General features: G+C 40.8%; 1 protein-coding gene and 1 long non-coding RNA gene across 3 annotated transcripts; one reads left to right on the top strand and one right to left on the bottom strand.

Moving 5' to 3' along the window:
• The first annotated feature begins 1308 nt into the window (after nt 1-1308).
• On the top strand, nt 1309-5311 carry SOSTDC1 (sclerostin domain containing 1). The gene is made up of 2 exons (XM_013183503.3): nt 1309-2040; nt 3973-5311. The coding sequence occupies exons 1-2, from the start codon at nt 1836-1838 to the stop codon at nt 4386-4388; spliced, it is 621 nt and encodes a 206-aa protein (XP_013038957.1). The 5' UTR covers nt 1309-1835; the 3' UTR covers nt 4389-5311.
• LOC106037549 (uncharacterized) lies at nt 2901-18353 on the bottom strand. 2 transcript variants are annotated; one of them, XR_001208096.3, is made up of 5 exons: nt 17728-18353; nt 17535-17635; nt 12370-12438; nt 7702-7780; nt 2901-3102 (listed from the first exon to the last, which is right to left on the bottom strand). It is a non-coding gene; the product is annotated as an uncharacterized lncRNA (long non-coding RNA). The 2 variants fall into 2 exon arrangements; XR_010829148.1 differs by lacking the exon at nt 2901-3102 and having other exon boundaries at nt 6384-7780; nt 17728-18351.
• Nucleotides 18354-18436: the final 83 nt, after the last annotated feature.

Raw genomic sequence — 18436 nt, 5'->3', positions numbered from 1 at the left:
CTCTGTGAATATGAGAAAAAAATGAGGTAGAACTTGAACACAGGCAAAGTAGACCTTCAGTTAGCTGCTGCTGAAGGAGAATAATGGTCAAATATTAATGGTTCTGTAACGTACATATCTTCTTTGACAATTTGCTTAAGGAAACTTTCATTTTCTACTTCATTTTACAGGGAAGGTAAAATGTACACCTTCACTTCTGTGGTTAAATAAGACGTTCCACGAGAGTGGAGCTTGGAGCTTTGTCAGGGGTTAGCGCTGATCCCACTCCTCCGTGCACTGCCCCGCTGAAAGATCTCACTCTGCCTTGCAACATTCTTGTTATTCCAGAACTGGGTTGGGCTACTCATAATAGATGCAGGCAATCAGCTCACTTCCCCACACACAGCTCCACCAGAAAAACTCACTTCACCTTGCACCACTCCTGTTTTTCCTGTGTCTTTTAAGCAAAGGCTATCAGTTCGGTATTGGCTGCGGATCTGTCCTTCCTCCAGCTGAAGCCCACGGTAACTTGCTCAGCAGCACAGGAGGGAAACGGTGCTGATACAGACGAATGTCTGCTTGTGACTAGGATGAAAAAAACCTGCCTTCTCTCAATTTCTGGGGTTTTGACCTTGTCAGCAGAGGTAACTGATCTGTATTCCAGCTTTGCTTTCATTACAGCAAATAAAATCCAGCGTGACTCTATAGATATCAGCTCAGTTACAAAGGCTGTGGGACTAGAGGCTAATCTTTACATGATGTCACCTCCTGCGTGGCTGTACTTTCTCCCGAGGAAAACGTTTCCTTTTAATCGGAACACTATAGCTTTCAGTGTTGATTACAGTTGTTTTATTTATAATGAAAATCTACAGAGCGTTCACCGCCGATGCAAACAAGCATTGGCCTACTGACAGCATCTCAATTTACACTAGTGTTTGGATTTGGGCCATGTAATTTTATGGAAAATCAAGTAAGTGTGTGACACAATAAAAGCACATGCCAAAATAAGGACTATTCTTCCCTCTTTGTTTTCTTTATTACATGAAATAATACATTTAAAATACAAAAATGCTCTAGGCAATGTGCAAAACTAAAAAAGACGAGTTTGGTGAATGAGCATAGTGAGAGGCTATGAATATGGACATTTTGTGCTAAGGAGCCTAGAGGAGATGCTTTTATGCATGGTGATCCAGAAATACATACTTGTAGCTCTGCACACCAGGGAGGGAATATTCCCCTAAAACAAGTAGTTTCTCCAGCAGTGCTCCACACAGTTGATCAAAGCTGCATAATTTAAAACATCTAGAGGCAACTTTAAATTATTCACTATAATTTTTTTTTAAGCCATCTTGGCATATAGCAGACAGCCTTTGTGTTACTAGGGGTTTCCTGCAAGATCCGCAAACTTCTGCATCCTCACGGAACGGGCAAGTTTTTCTGAGGGGCGCCCTGGCAAGGAGGGGAAGGGACTTCGCATGGCAGGAGCCACAGAGGCTCCTTCTGCCCCTTAGTGCCAGGGACACGAGGCCGAAGTGCCCATCGTGGCTCCCGGGCTTTGGGATGCCCTCAGAGCCCGAGGAGGGCTCCCAGCACCCAGCACCCAGCACCCAGCACCCAGCATCCAGCCCCTCCTCTGCTCGCTGCCCGCTCCCATTGGGAAGAGGTCTTCGCAGGCTGCTGTAGGGATCCCGCCCCTTTTGTGGCTTTTCATTCTGAAGCTCTCCACAACTTTACACCTGAACGGATGCCAAGCCTCTCTGAATATATAAGGGAAACGTCCAAGAGCGATTGCAGAGTTGCCGAGAAGCAGCAGCAGAGAAACCTTTCACCGGGCTCCCTCGGAGACCGCCCCAGCCATGCTGCTCCCTGCCGTTCACTTCTCCGCCTTGCTCCTCGCTTGCATCTTCGCCAAAAGCTTCTCGGCTTTCAAGAACGATGCCACCGAGATCCTTTACTCGCACGTCGTCAAACCCGCTCCGGCGAGCCCCGGCAGCAACAGCACGCTGAACCAGGCCCGGAACGGCGGCCGGCACTACGCGGGCACGGCGCCCGAGCGCGGCAGTGAGTATCCGTCCGTCCGTCCGTCCGTCCGTCCGTCCGCCCGCCGACCCCCCTCCTGCGGGGTGCTGCCGGGGGGAGAGGTGCCGGGGGTGAAGGACGGTGCCGGGGGGACGCTGCCGGCTGTCCCCCGGGGGTTGCTGCCGGCTCTCCTCCTCCCCCCGGCTGTCCCGGGGGAGGGAGGGGATGGGAAGCGCCCCCCGGCCCGGCTCGCCCTCCCTCAGCGGGCTGTCGGGGCTGCTCTCAGGCGCAGGACGGCCAAACCTCCCGTTTCTCTTCCCGCTCTTTGGTTTTGCTTCCTGCTGGAGCGCCTACCTGCTTTACACCTCCAGCGGGAGTAAACAAATGAGCTCGGCATTTACCTGGGAGCCCTGCTCCGACTTGCCTCCCCTAGTTTCCTCCTGGGTTTTATGTACGTGTGTCAGATGCGCGGGGAGCTGGGAACCTCCCGCTGACTTTATCTGCTCCTTCCCTGACCGCCTCCCTAAAATGAAAGAAATCCAAACAGACACCCGACCCACCCACAGCGAGACGATAAAAACAGAGCCGGCCCTGGAAAGGGAGGGCATGAAGCGGCCCCCACAGCGCGGAGCCGCGCCAGGTGCCGAGGGAAGGGCCCCACGCGTCCCCTCACGGCCAGGGGGCCGGGGCGGCCAGCAGCTATTCCCCGTCACCGAGCTGTCACTGGAGAAAAGCTGAGCCAGGAAAGACGTAAAAACAGGGGAGACAAACTCGGATCCGCCACCGGCTGCTCCCAGGTACATTCCTGAGCGCAGCTGCAGGAAGGGAAACTTGAATTTCATCCGCAAGCCAGGCGGGACCAGCCCCTCAGGTCGCCCCGCACATCTGCCCACCCTGAGGCGCAGGGGACAGGCGAGTGGCCTTAACTCCATGTCCCCGTTCCCAACTGGCTTCCCAAAAGTCAACAGAAGCAGCCCGCAGCTGTGATATGTAGATGGACCTTCAAAGCCTCTCATGATTCACTCTGAAATGTTTCTGGTAATTACTTGTGTTTTAAAGGCGTTAGTTAATTGCACTGTGTGTAGAATCTGCATCGTAATTGTCCTGCAGAAAGAGGGAAAGCATAGCCAGTAAAGATTGCTTATTAAAATTAAGCGCGCTGTGGGCGTTTATTTCAAAGTGTAATTACTGAAATAAACAGTTGTGTTTATTGCAGGGTGCAGAGCTGCACATACAGACGGGTACAAACATGCCTGTATTAGAAGCTCTGCATTTTCATTCTATGTCAGTTGCCCGAGAGAATTTGCAGGATCCTCTATGTTACACATAGCGTAGAGATTACTACAACCAGACAGATGCCTTCTGCTCTGAAGGCACAACAGCCACTCAGAAATTGCTACTGCTAGTCATTCAAACTGTATGCAGAACACCATTCCCTGGCAACTTGAGCTGTTATCACTTCCACGGTGTCTGTGTTCAGAGCATCAGTGCTCATGGGAGACTCAGTCCGCTGTAACCGCGGAAGGACAAGAAACATACTATTTAAAATTAATTTAAAGGCATATAAACAGTTTCCAAAGCACTGTTTTCCCCCTTGCTAATGATCCAACGTAATTGTTGTAAACATCACAGAGCAAGTTCCCTAGACTGAGAACAAGCAGGAAACATTTCTTCCCTTGGGGCATTTTTTCTCTTCTGAAAGGTATGTCCCTGTGAAGAAGGATAGAGAATAAAAGTGCCTCTTCTCCCACATCTGCTGAAGCGCGTATCCTTACGATTCCTTTATGCTGTACCCAGAGATACCATCAGTGCTTGAGGCCCTTGTGTTGGGGGACACAACAGTAAAAAGATGTCCCGTAAAGATTACAGCCTCCTTTAACTCCTGCAAAATGCAGCTTGTTAATGTGAAAATGTCTGGTTAAGGAGATGTTTGCATTCCGAATCTCAGTGTCTGTTATTCTGTGCACTCTGCAGATCGGGTTCAAGTTGGCTGCCGGGAGCTGAGATCCACCAAGTACATTTCAGACGGCCAGTGCACCAGCATCAACCCCCTGAAGGAGCTGGTGTGTGCTGGTGAATGCCTCCCTTTGCCACTGCTCCCCAACTGGATTGGAGGAGGGTACGGAACCAAGTACTGGAGCAGGAGGAGCTCGCAGGAGTGGAGATGCGTCAACGACAAAACTCGCACCCAGAGGATCCAGCTGCAGTGCCAGGATGGAAGTATAAGAACCTACAAAATAACTGTGGTCACGGCCTGCAAGTGCAAGCGCTACACCAGGCAGCACAATGAGTCCAGCCACAACTTTGAGGGAACCTCTCAAGCAAAGCCCATCCAGCATCACAAAGAGAGAAAAAGAGCCAGTAAATCCAGCAAACACAGTACAAGTTAGAAGTCAGACATTCTCTCCTTTCTCATCTCCTGCTCCTCCTGCCAAAACTGAACTCACCTGTAACCATTTGCTTTACAGTTCTGACTGCTTAAAGACAAGTCTGCCATTGCTGTGCTCTCAGCTGACGCTGCACGCTTATTGCTTTGACCAAAACCAAAAGGGGCATTCTCAGTATATGGACGATTTGGGTGATTTTCCAAGTGCTCAAGATGGGGAATAATACAAGCCTTCCAAACCCACACTTTAAACTTTGACATTTTCTCCCGCCATGGAGGCAAAGAAAAGTTGCCACGAATATTCACTGAAGTCTATTTTGTAAAAAGATGCTTTGTTGTGTGTTTTCATGAGAACAGTTCATTATCATGTCTGTTGCCTTCTCTATCATGTTTTATGAACTTCTGACAACAGCTTAAAATACAACACCTAGTATCTGCTTTCAGATTCATTCTAAAAAAAATGCCTTGCATGCTCATCTTTCTTTTATCTCAGTATACCAAAAATTAAAATATGCATGGCAGCAATCAAAAAGTAAAGCTGAACAAACTATTTATTTGTTGTTGTAATTATTTAATGAGCTTTTATGTGTGTTATTTCCTTCCAAAATGTTCCTATGTTTATAGCTTTTCTCATGTATCAAAGTATTTTCCTATGATTTGTGGCTGGATTAGAACATACATTTTGTAGATAATGTAAAATAGACGTTTTAGCATTCTTGGTTTATATATTTTCATTTTGAACATTCATAGACTTAGATGTTATTTTGAAATAGCAAATTAAAAATTGTTTGTTTTTGTTTGGTTTTTTTTTCATTCTCCACTCTGTATTATTTTTGTTTAAAAGTGTGCAATCAAAAGACAGATATGACTTCCTTTCAAATTAATTGGTTTCTTTTTTTTTTTTTTTGTACAAAAATAAATACTGCTAAGAAACTGTATTGTCTGGCTGTATGTATGAAAATATACACATTTTAATCAGTCACAACATTTAATCTTAAAAAGTGGGAGAACATCTGCTCAAAAAAAATCTATTCATGACATTTAATATAAAAATAATATTTCTGTAGATTCTTTTTGGATGTAAAAATCGTTCACGACTGAACAGATGGTGCTTATTAACAGTCCAAACTAGGTTCATATTTAACAATTCTCAAGTTGTACACTGCAGAAGAAATGTGTATTTGGGAAGTTTTACAAGCTAGTAAAACACCACATTTTTTTACACTAAGGATGATGATCAAGTCAAAGACAAATGGTAAAAATAACAGTCAGAAAAAAATCTTTCCCATGCAGCCAATATAGTCTTGCACATTGTCCACAGATCATTACAGGACATGTCAGGAAATATATAGAAAACAACCTACTTTTCAACACATAGTCCGTGAATCATCTGGTCTTAATCTTTCAAATTATATTGAGGTAATACGGGCAAGATTTCATCACAGGACACTGCTGTTCATAAATGATTAACTTTTACACCCTGTTTGCACCCAAAGATAAGACGACAACAGAGAGTAATGAAAAGTCTTGCCTAATAATAAGGTGTCACATGAGCTCCCTTTAACCTTCTCGTTGTTTTCTCATTCAGTCTTGCATTTTAATTTCAAAGGATTCATCATGAAGTTCTCAGCTCAGATCTTCCTTGGTTGTAAATAGAAACTGTTTGAAAATCATTGCTGCTGCTTGACTTATTGGATCCTGACTTTTAACGACAAAATTTAATGACTTTTCCTCAAAGCTACTTTGAAGAATTCTCTTAAAAATCTGCTACTTGTGCGAAGATACAAACTTTTTTTCATTTAAAGGTATATACAGGGTGGTACGATTAAAAAAATGCATCAATGACCTAGTTGATTCAAGTTTTGTTTTATGATCGTGAAACTATAAGAGCGATGAGATCAGAGACCATTTATAAATAAAATCTCTGATCTTAAAGGATTCTTCTTTTAAGCCTAAGATGATAGAAGATGAATAAACGAATTAGCAGGGAGAGAGGTGATGTGACATTGCAAATCAAGCCAGCAGACCTACAGAGTCCAAAGCTTTTGATTTTAACAGACATTATAGTCTCATTCAATCTCTTTTACAAGGGAAGGACTATTCCCAAATACCAAAAATTACATCAATTTTTAAATCCTCTGGCTAATTCTTCAAGATGATATAGCAAAAAAGACTGAGATAATAGACCAAAAATTTACCATAATTCTTTTAAAAGACAATGAATGGTCACTGCATCAGTAAGGTTGCCCTGCCTGTTTTGTGTTTGACTGCTAGAAGAATAGTGAAAACAGGCACACATCTTGCTCATGACCCTTCTATAGTCAGTGAAGTTTGACCGTAGGAACAACGTGCATATTTAATAAGAGATTGAACTTAGCAATAGAGATAGTAACTCTTTCCTAGCTTGTCTTTGCACACAGGAACACCTGAAGGGGAATAAACTGACACACTTCCATTAAGATGACTTCATGGAAATTTGCTGAAGATGCAACAGAAAGACCATAGGGCCCATCTCAAGACTGGTATATTTGAATAAACAAGAGAAGCCAGTAGAAGCTTTATCCATCAGCAGTGACTTAACTTTGAAGTGCCACCTGAGGTAGCTAGGGTCTCGTCTTTGGGCAGGACTTCAGCTTTTTGCAAGAGAGATCGGCAGGAAAGCAGTGTTAGAAAGAGGCTCATCCTGACGAATTTTCTTAAGGTATCTTGCCATTCATATCCTAGCTCTGAATGCTTCCACCTGGCCTATAGAACCTGCTTTCTATTTCACCCTGTTACTTGCAAGACTCACAGGGGTCTGTCCAAGGATCCAGACAAAAGGCCTTATACAAGTACATCCAGCTAGCTTTTTCTATATGGAGAATCCCCGAACGTAAAGTTGTTGTGGGTAGGATATGGGCCATCGTTCTTGTATCTACAGCAAAGGATACTGACAAAGCTTTAATGAAAAAAATAGTACTGTTTAAACTGAAATAATTTAACATATGGTACATCTTCTAATGCTCGTTTCAGTGTTAACAAGGAAAGACATATATGCTATCATTTTCTTAGTTTTCACCTGAAATATTAAGCCAAATAGCTGCAATAAGCATGTGAATATTTTGAAAAAGTACAACGTAGAGGCTGATAAGTAGCTTTTACAGATATTAGATCACCAAATAGTCTAGATTTATTACAATAAGAGTATAGAGACTTTCTCAGTAATATCCTGTCTTATAAACAGACACTAAGTCCAGGGGATTCTTAAAAAAGCATTTCCTTATAGTCGCAGATTGAGCTCAATTTCATTGCCTCATTTTCAACAAGGAAATAAATACCTGTGTCACCCTTCTTGGTAGCTGGACAATCAGTCAAAATGAAGGAAGATAATCGCCACTTGCACAAAATGTCACTTTTCTGCAATTCAAGATTTGAGAAAAGAAACAGATTTTTTATATATTTAAAGTTAAACATCTTAAAAAGAACCTAATAATTTTATAAGTTGTTGCACTTGCTTCGGAAAACTACAAGTGAATAAATTAGAAATAATTTGTTAATCTGCCATCATTATTTCATTACTTTCCAGTTGATGAAAACTGCCCCCAGCTAAAGGGTAAATTGTTTCATAATGAATGGAAGTCAATTTTCCTTAGACACCACTAGATAGAAACTTGGCCAGATGCTGATTGTTTTGATAGCATGGTAGCATTCAGAGGCACACTGCATGGAGGCAGTCAGTAGTAGATAGCACGAGTCATTAAGGCTTTATCAATTGCGGAAGTCAGAAGGGCCTGACACTAGCAGTCTAGACAAGAAAGGCCCTTTGAGAAGTTTATTTATTCAGTTTTTTTTAGCAACAGTAACAAATCTGTTGCTCCCTCCTTTCTAGCAGCCTTGGAATCGAAAATGCCCAGTCCAAGTTCAGTCATTTGGACATAAAGCAGACATTTGAATAACATCTTTCAAAACACCCAACAGATTTCTGCTAGTAAATCACTGCAGTCCTCCTAACCTTGACCTTTATATCCTTCCTGGAGAAGTCTAGCATTAATCAAGAATGGGCTGTTCAACACATTCCACTGTGGGAGTCTTGTTGCTACAGTATTAACCTGGAGGTGTTCAGTGGAAAATTATAAGGAATCCTTAGTGTTGGAAGGTATCCTATTCTCATGATGCGTTTCCTTTCCCTTAGGCCAGGCAAGGGGCTTTGATTTTAACTTCATTGACACACATATAAACATATCTCTGGGCTAAAACTGAAATTTCTCTAGAGATTTATGAGTTAAGCAGACATTCTGTCACTGGATTTGTTAATTTTGCCTGAACGCTTCCCCCACCCCAACAGAAAGCCTGTCCATGCATCTTTCTGAAAGGCACCCAGACTTTCAGCTCACTTGTCAAATGAGTTATGTGGACTGAAGCACCAGAAAAATGTGATTTATGGGTAACTTGCCTACCACCCAGTTAATATTCAAACACCCACCTTCCTCAGTACTTCAGCGACACGTAAATACTCTTAACTCTTAATGCTACTCAAACTAGATGCCATAACAATAACTAGTCTCTACTCATCACTGAAAAAATATTTACAAACATTGGATTATAACTCCATTTTGGGGGTTGTTTTTTCCTAACTCGCTTAGGTTTGACGACATATTACAGTGAACGAGGTAATACTACGTTACTTAGCTGGGATTCAGGCTGTCTTAATGCCTCTACAGAAAACAAAGAAATACAGAGGACCTCTTAATATAAATGGAAACCAGGGCTTTACTATAGCTAGTTGTGGAATAGGGTACTTCATGAACATAAAGGAAAACAAACAAAAAAAATCAGATCTCTGGAAAAAAGGCCTAAATCAGAATATACTGTAAAAATAATATGGTTCTGTTTACTAAACCTCAAAGATGACACTTGTTGAAAAGTGGTATTTGTTACCATCTACTTAATATTAAGTAAAAAAATAATAAATCACTTAAAAATGTTTTGTTGAATATTTTATTTCTTGTCCCCTGCTCTGTTTTAGGAGTTGTATAATAATGTAGTAATGTCTTGTTGTTTAAATCCATAGCTGTTTTGAACTACATTTGTCACAACACACTTGTATTTTGATATAGAAATATTTTAAATCTCATTTTGGAATGACTGGATGCATTATTTTTTAATTTTGACTACTCAGAGGAAAAGTCATGCTACGACTTGACCTAGGAGTTCCACACTTGATTTGTTTTGTTAGCCTTGGTGAGAAGTTACTTAGTAAGGAAAAGAAACATAGTAAAAGCATAATCCAGCCTGTGAAATGTGATGCTTTAGTGGGCTAAGGAAGAGCCAACCAGGCACATTCATTACAGTTCTTTTATATAAAATAGTGGAGAGTTGAGGGAGGGCCTAAGGAGAAATGGAAGTACAAGTCTAGCCCTACCACATGAACGGGCACTGAGAAGTGGTGGGGCTATGTAGAGCTTTAACACAGACTCTGTAGCACAAAGACTGTTTTAATTGCAGCTGAAGCAAGTTTAAACATCTGTTGCTTGTTAGATTATTACTTTATTTATTTACTTATTTATTTATTCATTTATTTTTGGGATGGGTTGAAGAAAGCTCTTTTAGACTCCCTATGGCCATTAAGCTGGGATGAAGAACAGAGGTCTGACTGTTTCTAAAATGTAAAGCTGCAAAAAAATTTGCCTGCTGAAGCCTTTGCTTTTGTACATCTTTATTGCAGTTTTTAGGATGGTAGCCAGGGCAGATTGTATGGAACAGGCTGTGCCCCTGCACTGCAAATTTTGTTTTCAGATACTGAAATGTCTGAATCTGGGTGTGTTTAGAAGAGGTGAAAGGAGAGAAAATGGTTCAAAGATGGAACAAAATTATGTGGAGGACAATATGTGTTGCATGTCTTTCCTTTTCTTCTGCTCATTGCAACTTTTCAGGAGACTACAAAAGACTTTAGTCTGCAGATTGCCAAGCTCAACATTAGCCAATGCACAACCTACTGTTGGGATTTAATAGACTGCCAAGCCTAAATTCACACGACTGTCCCTGTGTCTTCTCCTATCATGCAAAGGAAAGACATCTCACTGCATTGGTCATACCTTCTAGAGTGTGACTACAGCCTCCTCTTTCTACTACTGCCTAAATTACCTACTTTATACTTCTTAGAAAGTTATCAGTCTGCCACACAACTGAACTCCTTGCTGAGAAATTTTGATCAAAATCCTGTTCACAACATAGATAAAGTCTACCAGTAAAAGCATTTTCTCTTGGTGTTACCATGATACTGTTACAGGAACCTGATTTTATGAATAAGACTGTCCCTGCCCATGGCAGCAAGGGAGTGGAATTAGATGATCTTTAAGGTCCCTTCCAGCCCAAGACGTTCTGTGATTCTAAGATTAAAGGTAGTGAGTTACCCCTTAAACCTCTTTTAGGTGTTCTGAAACTAATGTCCCCTTACTTGCTCTTGAGCTTTTTGTAATCAGTTGTGAATCTTGAAACTTCTGCAAAAGGAAAATGTTTGCAATATCCTTTAACAAGAATAAAGTAAATATTAATATAGGTTTTCATTTTTTACTTCCTTAAACACTTTTCTGTATACTTTTATATAGAAGTCTTCATCAGACAGACCACTCAAGGTGCTGTCTGAATCTTAACTTAAGAATGTAGTACATTGTGGTACTCTTTATTCAAATACTGGAGCCCCTTACAAATCTTCCTGCTACTGCCCTCTACTTTGAAATTTCTAGCTATAGTAAAAATCTAAGTTCTCTTTCTCATGTAGTCTCAATGACCAAACTACTCTTTCCAGTAGTTAGGTTACCTATTCCACAATTCCACTCTAATAAAGGAAAAAAAAAAAAAAGAAAAAAAGGATTAATTAGGACTACCTTTTCTATCTTTTTGGCTCAGTGGCCATCCTATTAATGTGTAGATATACCTGAAGGAAGGTTGCAAAGAGCCAGGCTCATTTCAGTGGTGCCCAGTGCCAGAACAAGAGGCAATGGGCACAAACTGAAACACAGGAGGTTTTCTCTGAGTATCAGGAAGTGCTTCTTTATGGTGAGATTGACTGAGTGTTCAGGTTTTCGCTGGAATAACTTTCTTCACAGTAGCTGATGATGCCGTGTTCTCGATTTTTGGACTTTTATCTTTTCCCCCCTTTCTTATAAAACTGTCTTTATCTTGTTCTTGCACTTTCATCCTTTTCAATCCACTTCCCCCTCTCACTGGGGAGGAGTGAGAGGCTGTGTGGTACATAGCTGCCTGCTGGGTTAAACCACAACACTGAGCACTGGCACAAGCTGCCCTGAGAGGTTGTGGAGTTTCCCTCTTTGGGATATTCAAAAGCCACCTGGACGTGGTCCTGGGCAGCCTGCTGTGGGTGGCCCTGCTTGAGCAGGGGCTTGGACAAGGTGACCTCAGGAGGTCCCTTCCAACCTCAACCATTCTGTGATTCTGTGATCTAAGCAACCATTCTGCAGTGACTTAGTCCATCTCCTTAAGTTTTCATTGTTGAAGAGAAGTGAATGCACGTGGAAACAATTGTACAGGTACAGGTAACTGTCAAGAAGAATTTTTAAAAGTAAAATGAGTAGGACTGGATTACTCAGAAAAGCTGACAGTATACATAGCATTCTTCATTAAATAACTGGTTTGCATCCAGCTAGATTAGCATGCTGGAAAACGGTTAACCTTTGATGGTTGCTCAGCGGTGTATGTTAAACAGGTTCAGTCTATGTAACTGCTGGATGACAGACAGCCACATTGCTGCAGCTGGGAAAATTCTGAAACCTTGATCTTTCTAAAAAAACGGCAAGGATCTAAGTGTTGCCCCTTTCCAATCTGCCATTTTCGTGCTAGAACTGGACAAGCCAGCAAAGGATGAGGAAAAGGATTAGGACAGGACTACTGTTAATACTGCATTTTTCAGTTCTTAGGGACTACCATCCTGCAGTTTTTGCTCACTATAAAATAACTGTTTAAAAGGAGAAAAATGATTCACTCACCTTTCCACAAGGCAGGCTGTAATTTAAGGCACTTCCCTTAAAACATGCCAAAGAGGTTGGAACATAACCCTAAAAAGTCAAAAGGAGAAAAATGAAAAAGCTCCACATGACTGCTTTGCCTAACGTGTACAATACAAACCCACTACCAGGGCAAAGTCCGTTTTTTGTGTTATGTAGTATCTTGTCTTTCCTGCTGGAATTTCAGTCCCTGACAGTACAGCTAGGACCAAACACTCCATGGAGATAACATAGAACACTGTAAAGCAATAAAATGCAGCGTGACACACCGAAATTCAAACAAAGACTTAGAGCAATGAAAATCCCAGCTCTCAAGTATTCTCTAATGTTCCTCTACATCATCCTTGATCACTGGCATTTGTGGCGTAATACCACGTACTTAACCAGGTACATAGACTCTCTCTGCTGTGAATTGATTTGGGAAAAGGAAACTGCCATTTGTGTTTGCTCAGAGGTAACTGTTTCTCTACTCATGACTGAAAGAAAGACTGTCAAAAAAAAAAACAAAAACAAAAAAGCCACGACTGGTTTTAGTGAGATGATAAGGCACTGTCCTAATAACTTGTGCCTGTTCTTGAATCAAAGTGACAGTGGAAAACAATTGAGGGATTTCTGTCCCTCAACTTCCACATCTTCACCTTTTTTAGGGTCACCATACAATGCACTCAGACAGTCTAATGCCCTAATACATAATTCCTATAAATTATTACAAGAAATGCTAACTTTGAAGCTGAGCAGATAGGCCTCCCCAACCTCGGTATTACTTGACATCTGACCAAAGTACCTGGAAGCCATGGAGATGCTCCTGGAGCAAACATTTCTAACGAAAAATTATGAGGCTTCACCTCATCATCTGCTTGCCACAGCACTCCCCAAAGCAGTAGACTTTCTTGAAGTCCTTTAATTGTTCTGAATTTCACAAAAACTGTTGCAGTCAGAGACTCTCACTCTCACGAATTATTGGATTAGATACTATGGGGGTAATTCGCTTCTGTTTAAATTTTTTTACTTTGCATACACAAAGTACTTATTAGCTCTTGAACTGACTTGCCATATCCCAAAGAAATAGCCTAAAGGATTACTGAGTAGAGAAGGGATAAACGCTCTGGTGAAAATATAAAATTTTATGCTGAAGCTTTAAAAGGTGTCTAACATCAAATAAAATTTATGCCATTTTTTTTTTCTCTAGCACAAGTAATACAAAGGTGGAACTCGATATATGCTTTTCAACAGTTATCTACAATGAAATGCAAGTATGGAAACACTGTTGTGTGCAGAGATCACATTTTCTTTACATTTATAACATTTATATTTTCTATTTATGCTTCAATGACTAATAAACTCAAAAATCATGGAGCACTTCTACCTCATCAACTAAAATTTAGAGCTCGTTACACCATTTTGTCAAAAATCAAAAGCATGTATCAAAAATACTTTGCAAACTGGGGTATGAAAGCAACAGCATTTATAACTCCCGTTAGGGATCTGGCCTATAGGTGATTCTATGTACACTACATATTAGGCCTGTAAGCATGCTTTGATATTTGATAGTCAACTATTTGCATCATCTAAGTAATGCACATGCATAACTCCCTTGCTGAATAGATGATGTTTTGATCTCAATTCCACATAGCAATAGGAGCAAATCAAAAGAACTACAGTTTATGTAAATATTCTATCTATAGTTTCCTTCGTCAAAGAATCTCAAAGCAAGAAATAACCCTTTAAAATCATATTTTGCAATCATATTTATAAAAACACATACATAGGAATATGCTAATAAGAATAAGTAAGATTTCCCCAAAGCTGTTAATTATGATTTGTAGGGAAAATAGTTTTGTTTTTTTCAACATTTGACTGTCTATTGTACTGCCCGAAGCTGTATGTTCCCATATGACATTTTACAGACTTGGGAACCACTGTCACCACAGAGCAAGTATTCAGACAGCTGCTGTGAAACGAAGACTGGAACAGTGAAGGAGCAAGTCAATCCAAAAGTACTACCTGGAAGGTTGACTGCAACACTCAAAAGATTGTGAAGAGCATAAAAGACAACTTTTACCTTGTTTTTTTATTTTTTCTAGTGATCAATCAGAACTGAAATGAAATATCTGTAAACAAAACAACTGTCCAGACTCTATACTTTCCTTTTTTTTTTTTTTTTTTTTCATATACAGATGTAGAAATGATGATGAAGCCACAACCCTTTAAGATCTAGTGTAAAGTGCTACAGATAGCAATAGACATGCATGATAAAACCAGACACACTGTCATTTCTTTCTAATCTCTCTCTAATCTTTTCAGATATGCAAAGTACATGTGTTTTTCTCTGTCAACAGTGTACACAGTCACGGACAGTTACTGGTAACTTAAAGAAAGCTAAGACTGCTATCTTATTTGAACAGAAGAGCTCTCCAGAGAGAACTGACGTTCCACTTGCTTACAGTTCTGAATTTGAATTTTATGGCACGCCACCACTAAGGTAATAACTGTTACATATCTGGATAAAATCAGTGAAATACAATTGGGCAAACACAAAGTTCTGGCTAAAATCCTGCATCACTCACTGCTCAGAATGCTGCAGATATCACATTAGCTGCAAGAATGGGTCTCAGAATTTAAGTATTTTTAGTTTTATGATGTCTTTTATAAATATTGCACTTCCATAGTAGTTTTATGATTTTGTATTTTTTTAATAATTTTGCCTTTACAATTCACTTTAATCTGCCAAACATCCCATGACTGCATGCCCTTCCCTTGAAACACAGAATAGTGAACCTTGGTGCAACTGAAAGTGAGTTCATCTTAGCTTGCCTGTGTTAAAAACAAAATACTTCAAGAGCTTAGAAATGACTTTGAAAAAGAGAGAGATGATTTCTCAGTTAATTTATACCACATCTACAGAGGACTCAACTGCAATTTTTATTTAAGAACTTGAACTCCTTTACTCATTTTTTACAAAAAAACCTTTCAGTATGAATCATAGAATCACAGAATGGCCTGGCTTAAAAGGGACCTCAAAGATGATCTACTTCCAATGCCCCTGCCATAGGAAGAGATGCCACCCACTAGATCAGGTTGCCCAGGGCCTCATCTTACTTGGTCTCGAAAACCTCCAGGGACGGGGCATTCACAACCTCTCTGGGCAACCTGTTTCAGTGCCTCACCAGCCCCTGAGCGAAATGTTTCCCCCTAAATCATTTCTATCACTTCAGTAACTGAACTTAATTAATTCCCCAACATTTATGTTTTCAAGTGAACTTGACTTCTGTAATTAGATTGCTTCTTCTTTCTTCAATAAAAAGGGGGGAAAAAAAAACTTTTATTTTTAAGTATATGATTGGCATATTTACTGCATAATTGCAAACTACCACTGTGTTTTCAGATGTTATACCCCTGCATAGAAATGATGGATTAACTTGCTCTTTACTTGCTTTGAGGCAAAAATGTTGCCTTCATTCCTCTTTATCCAATAAAAGACACGTAAAATTGTTCTCTCAATATCCATGAATTTACTTTTTATCCCACTTCAAATACTTATATATGAGCCTGCATTGGACACAGTAACCAAATGATTAGAATAATTCAACAAAAATGTAAAATGGAATGGAACAGAAGCAAATTATGTAATCACAAAATGCCTTTGTGTTCCACAGCATGTTACTATCAAACGAATATTAAAAAGATGTAAAAACTAAAATCCTAATTTTCTTAACTCGTGCTAAGATACAGCATGAATTGATAAGAATATTAAACGAACTCTTCCTTCTTAGTCACTGCCTACGAGAACAGAAAATTAAAGATGAAATAGCAGTAACCAAGACCACGGGAATCTACACTGAAGGGCTTCTTGAAGAACTGATAGGTGCTGCCAGCTCAAGACTACAGATATCTCAAGAGTACAGATATCTGATCACAAACTGATCTGGGGTACCTTTCAGACCAAAACTTGCAAACCATCATCCAATCCACTAGTATATTTAGCACTTCATTCTCCTTCACTTTACACATTACACCTAATGGACCCCAAATATCTGTCACAACTATTCCTGAGCCACCGCAGATAAATAAGGGTGGCTTGTTACTACTAGACTAGTTCCATTGTGTGAAAATTTGAAAAGTAGAAGCAGAGGGGTTTCAAACTTAACAAGCTACCTAAGAAAATAGTTTAAAAATATACGCTTAAAAATGCACATATAAACCCTTGCCCTGTGCAAAATTCCTGTATAATGTCAGGCAAATCAGCTATTCACGGACCTACAGGAGTAGATTTCCTGCCCTTCTATAACTATATAGGAGTTCAGTACTTAAAAGCCATAGAAAATTTCACTTAGCATTTCTAGGCTCTTCTTTACACCTCACAGAGAGGTACAAACAAACGTTTTTTGACTTCATAAGGACTTTGAAAAGCATGAAAACTTCTGAAGCATCTGAAGCCCACGTACATCCAAAAGCAGCTTCAAAGTGCTGCTTGGCTGGATCACCAAATCTTTTCCTTTAATATACAACATATTTGATGGCAATGAGGTGTGTGACTATCAAAGTTATTATCAAATATAGTTTCTTCAGGACAGATCAAGCCTCATCCACCTAACATAATAAGAAAAATGGGCTTCAGAACAAAAACAGAACCATTTTTTCCATGTGATCCTCTTTCCTGAATTTCTCTTAACTTTTTAACCTTCATAGAAGAAATTAATATGTATGAAAGAAACAAAGTGGGGAAACACTACGTGGGCAAGGGAAGGTACAACAGACTGTTGGAATAGAGGAAGAAATGCAAAATCATGTCAAGAAGGGAAGTTTTTCTGAAGGGACTCTGTGTTTGGGAAAGCCTTACTCCTCACAGTGGGAGGAGTCACAGGAAAAAAACAGACCATATTTTGCTGCTTATAATAATGCAAACAAGAAGAAAAGTCTGGAAAATGGGCTAGGCTTGACTAGATTAATGACTGTGCTCTTCATGAATTGAATTATGAAGACCTGAATCAGGAATTCAGAATATCTATCTAATGAAAAAAAGGAAAAAGTGAATTTTGCAGAACAACCTGCCATGGATGTATTTGTATGGAACAGCTGCAAGGAAATAAGTCAAAATAATATAACGTATGTGATCCAAGATCAGCATAAATGCTGGAGGAGCCTACCTTAAGAAGAAAATTTCATTTTGGGCATCTGATAACAAAGAAGTGACAGTGAATGCACAGCAATCTGCACAGAGGAAAGAGTCAAGGCAAATTTGGAAGTCCTGGAAAGAGACGACAGACAAACCTTATGTCATCACTCAGGAATTAGCTGTAGAGAATGACACTTTCAAAGAAGGGAAAATGTAAGACTCACTGAAAACGAAAAGAAACAGGTGAACATGTTCCTTAGCCAACAGATCTTCTAAAAAAAAATCCCATGATTAGCAGTCCCGAAGACAACGAGACCAAAACTCGTCAGGAAGGCAGTTCAACCGCCAGCTAGCACTTTTAGTGATGAAGGGGCTCTTCATCCATTCCAGTTCTCCAGCCATCTGCATGGCTTCTGTCCTTTCCCTGCTTTACACACCCATTTCCCTTCCCACCAGCCCGTCTCCAGTCCCACTGCGTGGTACTAGCTGGTGTGATTTCAGCCCCCTGCATGCAACGTGTGCGTGTCTCCACCGCACTGTGCAGTATTTCAGTAGGGAAGGTCTGTGAGTTCTGCTTTTGGCAGGAGGATCGCCTCGCTTCCATCGAGTAACCGCTAACTATGGTGCCTCTGTGCTCCCACATGGTCGTTTCACGCCCTAACACTGGCATAAACTTCCTTATGTGCTGCTTTTGGGGTCTGACTGACTTCTCAGAGAAGTCTCCGTGTGGGTTCTACTCAGTTTATTCTTAACAGGACTAGGAGACACCCGCGGGCTGTCTCCCCACGCACTGACAGGGGCCCTGCAGTGGGAGAAGAACGGGCCCCTCTCCACATCCCCCGCCTCAGCCCCTGCCCCGCTCCCCCCCGCCCGCCGCAGGTGGGAACAGCCCTGCCGCGACTGCGCATGCGCCGGGCGCTTAAAGGGCCCGCA

This window comes from Anser cygnoides, chromosome 2, assembly GCF_040182565.1.
Source record: "Anser cygnoides isolate HZ-2024a breed goose chromosome 2, Taihu_goose_T2T_genome, whole genome shotgun sequence".
Taxonomy (NCBI): Eukaryota; Metazoa; Chordata; class Aves; order Anseriformes; family Anatidae; genus Anser; species Anser cygnoides.
Note: the sequence above shows the minus strand (reverse complement) of the source record. Positions and strands in the feature narration are given on the sequence as shown.

What these genes read in the sequence shown, in the direction of transcription:
- SOSTDC1 (XM_013183503.3), top strand. Translation starts at nt 1,836, where the DNA reads ATGCTGCTCCCTGCCGTTCACTTCTCCGCCTTGCTCCTCGCTTGCATC. An exon ending in CACGGCGCCCGAGCGCGGCA is followed by an intron (nt 2,041 to 3,972) that starts GTGAGTATCCGT and finishes TGCACTCTGCAG; the next exon opens with ATCGGGTTCAAGTTGGCTGC.